This window comes from Magnolia sinica, chromosome 10 (assembly GCF_029962835.1).
Source record: "Magnolia sinica isolate HGM2019 chromosome 10, MsV1, whole genome shotgun sequence".
Lineage (NCBI taxonomy): Eukaryota > Viridiplantae > Streptophyta > Magnoliopsida > Magnoliales > Magnoliaceae > Magnolia > Magnolia sinica.
The window spans coordinates 37,742,015-37,748,768 of record NC_080582.1 but is presented as its reverse complement, the minus strand read 5'-3'; the positions used below and the strand labels follow the sequence as shown (position 1 = coordinate 37,748,768).

The following is a 6,754-nucleotide window of genomic DNA, read 5'->3' as shown; positions in this document are numbered from 1 at the left end:
ACATTGAATTTACAGGTAAATTAATATACCGGGTAAATGTGGTGTCCATCAGTGAATTCGCAAACCATTTTAGTTTCACAATTTCATTGGTCGAAAATTCACCGCATAGTACAATAAAATGACCAACATGTTCCACTATAGACTGGTTCGTCTCTCCAGAAAATAATGAGAATTCTGATATTTTTGGACCCTTAGTATTGCAACAAACTGGTCAACCCAATCAGGGTACGATTTATGATAAACAAGACAATTAATACGCCGACCATGGCGTTGGTCGGTCTCTTAATTTATTAAATTAATAATTTATTCTTGTCCCATACATCCGGGGTTAATCATTGAAGGTATTTGTAAACCATGAGCATGCTATATACCGGACACCTGACCCTCGAGAATGTCATTATTCGACACAAATGGGACTACAGTTCGCATGCCATGATTCAAATAATTTTCTTTCATGCCGTTAAACCGTCCATTTCATTCATTCCACCTTATGCCTATTTAAGGTGGCATATTTCGGCCTTCCATATCTAGATTTATCCATACTTTGTGTGGAGGCACCATCAACATTTTCAATATAGTGTTGTTGAATTTAGGAATTTCTTGCTTCTACTGACGATAATCTGGTAACTTGTCAGTAAGAAGGATCATAAGCCTGTTTATAGCTTCAGTTTTTGTCCGAGAGTATTCAGATTGTATCATGCCTTGTTCGATTAATTCTCGCAGGCTAACAGTAACACTTTCCAAAACTCCATTAGAGTTTACAAATTTATTCTGAGATGATGAGCCTACTTCCAGAATCGCTAGAAGTGGCTGATTAGGAACCTCACGTTTGGCCTACATTACAAATGCCCCAAGGGCATGATCGAGGTCTCGTTCTTCAATATTTTCACTAACTCAAGTAGATCGTCTACTCATGTTGTTATAATTTTCAATTAACAACTGCACACCAGTCCCATTGGGCATGCCAAAACGGTGTTGGGTCTCAAATTCTGCCGCACAAAACACACGCGAGGGTTGCAAGCATGCTAGAACCAATTAAGTCCGATTTACACCATGATCAACGACCCCTGGTGTCAAGATAGAGTGAGGCTCGGTCATGGCTTGACCGTTTGTCTATTCAACCAAATGTCGTGCACTCGTTACTTAGACGATTTATGGAGGTTGGGGATCTTCCTCTAAATGAGCTCTGTTTTTTCCTTGTAAATCTAAGGACTTGTGAAGGTGCAGTAGTTGTATGGTTAGAATAAAAAGGAGAAGAGATGGATGTAGTGAGAAGATGTGAATAAGTTACTACTACAATGGGATCGCTCACCTAGCTAAGAGCATCAGGATGCTTTTAAGAGCAGCGTGTTGATGAGCGAAGCAAAGACAATGCCAAGAATTACAACTATGGTTGGCCCAACGTATGAGCATAGGTGGACATATTCCTAAGCTATTGTCTTCTTCAAATCCAGTACATAGGTGCAAATGGAAGCAAATTACAACTATTGACTAAGACCTATGTCGGCCTGACGAGTAGGCAGGGATGGACTAAATCTAAATTTATGATAAGGGTCTGTTGTTGCTGAGCAGGGAGAGACTAAACCTAGATACACAGCTTTGCACTAGATTAATAGTTGTGTTCGTTGTGTTCAAAGAGGATCCTCATCTTGAATTTGCTTCTGGTATTTATAGGCTTTAGGGAGGAAAATAAGATAATAATCATCCATCCACGTGGCTCCATCATGTGCAACCGGCTGGGAAAGGAGTGGTTACACTTTATTGACCATGATTGCGTCTATGAGAGTGCGCTTTAAGGGTGACATGGCTGGAGCAACCGTTCATCTTTATCCAAGATAACTAAAATATTAAAAGTACCCAAAGACGTGCTAATACCCGAATCCCCACCGCATGTATCTTGAATATCTTTTATGCTATGTGGCAAAATCAGCACCATTTACACGATCCACACGGATTGTGGTACAAACACTATCCCCTTGGACTTTTTCGGTCCTTTTAAGTTGGTCAAGATTAGTTTTATCAAAATAATATACATTTAAGCGTAATGAAGGCCCCAACGATTTTGAGTGGAAATGGGTAGGCCCCTCAATTTGCCTATATGGTCTGCTGGTTGTTTCCAAAACTTGCCATGAGTTGCACCCTGTCTAACTTGTACCACCATTTGGTGAGTGACGAGCCATATAAATACTTATAATTGAAGCTTAATTAAAATCGAAGTGTAGTTTTAATCTTGTTTAAGGTTGGGTGTCTACCATAATGAAGGGTAAACACAAATATCAACTTAATCCACTACTTACATGGGCTCCATTATAGTTTGGATGGTGGGCATTCGGTCCTTGCTATTTCTTGTGGTGTCCCCCACTTGAGTATTAGATTTGGTTTATTTTGGGATCAATTTATAACATGTGTTGGTGAAGCTGATGGATAATGTTTTTCACATGGCCAATGCAGTGGGCCTCACAAGGCTTTGTGTTGCAGGAGCTCTTTGCATTTACCGTTTGAGCATGCCATGTTTTTCTTTAAAAGTTCCTCCGCCCAATCTGTGAGTCGTATTTTTTAGCTTTCCCCGGGGGAGACTCAACGTAGCAAAGCTTAGTCAACCTAACAGCCTCCAAGAGGCACCGTGTCACTTAAGGCTTTCCGCTCTGGAATACGGATCCTCCGCTTGCCACAGGTAAGAAAATCTTCCTTTTGCGATCAGTGATTTGTATGGTCCAAAGGTTTGATACGCTTCTAGTACAGCAAATATCCAAAGATTTTTCTTCTTTTTACTAAACTTTTTACCTTGATATGAAAAATTACCAACATCACTGAACTTTTAAGTGACAGATGAAATGCCCAATCTAATTGGGATGGTTTAATCAATAGAACCAATTGGAGCAAGCCATGGCACACCAATAACACATATTAAAAGGTCCAAAGGTTGTTAATGAGACTACTTTATTACAATTGTAGAATCATCAAATTAAAGTATTACTTTGAAATTATAAGCAATAAAAGGTCAGATTTTATACACACACACACACACACACACACAGAGAGAGAGACAGAGAGATTGAGAGAAATTGATTTTGGCCTAAGACAAGCGTTGGGCTTATTTTGCTTATCGGCTTAATCTTGGGTGCCAATTTTTCATGTTGTTGATTGAAAGCTAAAGATTATACAATTGGTGTGACTTTTGCACGATAGTTTTTCCCTCTGAACGTATTAAAAAAAAAAAGTTCAAATTTATGATTGAGTCCTACTCGTCATTCAAAAGTTTGTGGGCCATGCTAACCTCATGGAGGTGGTAAAGACCACATAAAATAATAATAATAATACTAATACTAATAACAATAAATGCCAATATATAAACAAACACACACAGGACAGCCTGCCTGTATCATTAAAATATCTACCGGCGTATGTATATGATACATATACGAATAAAATAAAAATTAAATAAAAATCAGCCCTCGGAAAGTGCAGTAACCGAATAAATGTAACAAATGATTGTCCTGCTCTATTTATTTACAGCCACAACCGCATGACACCAAAACTAGTATAATAATAGCCAGCCCAAGAAACAACACAGCATCACGACGTGGGCCCCGCTGGTCAAAACCCTCGCCGTCCCCCCATTGGTGGATGCATCCCTCTCCTGCTCGGAAGTGGAAGACGACGTACCGTTGAAATTGGGGTTGGTCCCGTACAATTTCTGAACCCCTAGTATGTCGTCGGCACCCAGATCCACCCTTCTGGTCCCTGCAGCTATCGTGGGGAACATGATCGCATCCTCCACCGACGAATGTCCCAACCCCAGCAGATGCCCGATCTCGTGCACGGCCACCGATTCCAGATCTATCGCCGTTGATCTACTGCTGCTGGTCGTTACATCTCCGTCCGCCACCCAATTCTCAGCAGCATCCAGATGGAACATCCCGTTGGTTGGAGAGAAGGCGTGCGCCAATGTGCCCAGTACCCCATCGAACGGCTCGCCGTCACCGTGATCTCCTGAAAAGAATCCGATCCTCAAATCGGCTGTGATATAGGAGTCTATCTCCGTGAAGGTCAGCTGGGTGACTGCGGCCCAGCGGTCGAACGCGCGGCGGAAGATGGTCCGCATGACCTGGATTTGGATGACCAGGTTCTGCGTCGAGAAGGCGTAAGTCAGTTCACGCTTGGAAGAGGGCCATTTGGGGGTACCGGGGAAAAAGGTGTAGAGCCTGCGTTCGTTCTTATTCTTCGATCTACCCGAGTTCATAGTAGAGGTGCCGTTGATAACATCAGCAACGCCACACCTGGGACGGACCATCTGGTCTAAGGTTAGGGAATCGAGGATGCCTGTAGTGTTGAGATTGAAGTTTTGCTGGTACGTAAGGAGGGCGGTATGGAAGGCATCGTCAAAGTCATCAGAGAAATTGGAGGAAGGAGGAGAGGTGGGGATGTAACCGAAGTGATATAAGTATTTCTTGAGGCTTGATAGGCCACTGACGTGATCGCCCGTGTGACAACCTGAAAAATTCCGGAAAGACTCCCACCCGCCGCTGGTATTAAGGCCTGGATGGCTGGAAACTGATGCCCACAAGATCGCTGCCGTGAAAATGAAGATGAGTTGGGAGGTTGCCATTTCTCTCTCTGTGTTTCTTCTGAGGATTAAACAATTTCTCTCTGTTTTTCTTCTGAGGATAAACAAACGACACGTATATGAAGGAGGGAAAAAATAAATAAATAAACACAAGGGCAGGTAGGGAAGGAGTCAAAGGGTTATGTTGTTGATTGGCTATTCCAACGAGTTTCTAGAAAACGTGGTTTTCTTATTGGGTACGAAAGAAGCGAAGATGATGAATAAGAAAGTGAAAGATGAGGAAGGGTATTTCAACGGATGCTGGCTCTTGAACAATGACATTTTGTACGCGGGGATTTTCTAACTGAAGGTGGACGGCCATTTGTCTGACTTTCTTCGAAATCGGACATTAGCCGGCAACTTCCAACCCGCGTCAATCTGGTGGTCAAACTTTTCGTTCTTTTATTTTTTTCTTTTTATCTTTTTTAAATAAGACACCTGGACTCAGTCCTAACCTAGGCTGCAGCCGAAGTCGCCAATTATTAGCCGTCCAATTGAATTGGTGACTTGAAATTACTATGCTTTAGCAGTCCGTAAAAGCTACAAATATAACAGAACAAAAAACTCATAAAAACAAAATAATAAAGAATATATATTTACCAGGTCCAACTCTGTGGCCCCAACATGATGTGTGACGGACATCCACCCATCAATCAGGCACCCTTCGTGGCGGGCCATGGACCTAACAATCAGGCTAATCTATGACTTAGATGGGCCACGCTATAGACAACAGTTGAGAGTGGTACCAAACCCATTGAAGCCTTCGTAATTGGGATGAGATGTGGTTTAAAAATTCAGCCTATCCCTTGTGTGTCTCTCACTTGGATGATGGATCACATCAAGTTTCATATGTATCCAAAACCAATGCCCTAACAAATGCTTTTAGATATTTTAGGCATAATTTCACACTATTCCAAATAATGTGGCCCACTTGATTTCTAGATATGGCTGATCTTTAGGATATCCCATGAACAAGAGGGACCCACCAAATGAACGGTGTGGATGTCTGACACACATAGTGGGGCTACATAGCTCGACCAAATGAGAACCTTCCCGTGAGGTCGACTTCACGATACGATTTCCCTGTTTAGATGGAGAGAGGGAGATGTTTTCCCCGCACATGGACTATTTTCCTGCGCTGCCAAGTTAGGTGGCCAAGTTAAGTGGGCCCTCCTTAATTTTTGTGAGAAATCAAGAGCGTCCCACTGCGCGCAGCAGCCACACGCAACAAAGATGGGCCATGCTATAGACATCAGTTTGTTGTTGTCCCTTTTTCATTTCAACTTCGTTCATGTGATTTGTGTGGGCGTGTTAGAATTGAATGTGCGCTTCATTTCAAACCAAACAACTACGACCCCAAGTACCAAGATAGGTAGATAGGAAATCGATCGCATGTGACCAAGATCGAATAAGATTGGTCGCTTTTTCAACCACTTGCATAGTTTTACTAAAGATAATTAAGCAATTATTAGAGGGTGAGGGTTCGTCTTCTGAAAATAGATTACACCTTTGGCTTCCATAGGAAATGACCTTTTGTAGTACAGATAAAACCAAAAAAAAAAAAAAAAATCTTACAATCGGCTGTGAAAAACAAATGCAGAACGCCTCTTTGGATGAAGAATTTGCTTAATACTCAAACTGAATCCAGCATATGAACGTATACTCAAATTACAGCTAATGTTAACAAATATTTGATTACTGCTACAGATTACACTAAGGAATATAAATAACAGATAATGTTAAGGTTAATAACTACTTGATTATTACTACAAATTACATTAAAAAATGTAAATGACATATAATGGTTATGAGCAGAAAGTAATTGAATGATATATTTTAATTCAGTTTGGTTGGTATAAGACGCCTTCTTCTGATGTATTTCATTATTATTTATAGCTTTAAACTGACCATCTAGACGTTTCCTACAGACGGTTGCTATAACCGTTTCAGCACTACTGACCTTCTGAAGCTCTTCTTCTAAGCCTCTCATATGTCTTATAACCACTCTAAGCTTCCTTATCAATTCGACTACATTCCGCTCAGCCACCCTTGCTTTGTAGATGAGGTGGCATCGCTCGATAGGCGCTAGCTGTATTACCGAAAATCCTCTTTGGATATCTCCGCAAATCTCAAATACACCACGCAACT

At 41.4% G+C, this 6,754-nt stretch overlaps 1 protein-coding gene across 1 annotated transcript; it reads right to left on the bottom strand.

The window, feature by feature from the left end:
* Nucleotides 1-3,350: 3,350 nt before the first annotated feature.
* LOC131258315 (metalloendoproteinase 2-MMP-like) lies at nt 3,351-4,985 on the bottom strand. Its single transcript, XM_058259555.1, has one exon. It carries the CDS (start codon nt 4,607-4,609, stop codon nt 3,539-3,541), a length of 1,071 nt encoding a protein of 356 aa, XP_058115538.1. The 5' UTR covers nt 4,610-4,985; the 3' UTR covers nt 3,351-3,538.
* Between the last annotated feature and the right edge of the window lie 1,769 nt (nt 4,986-6,754).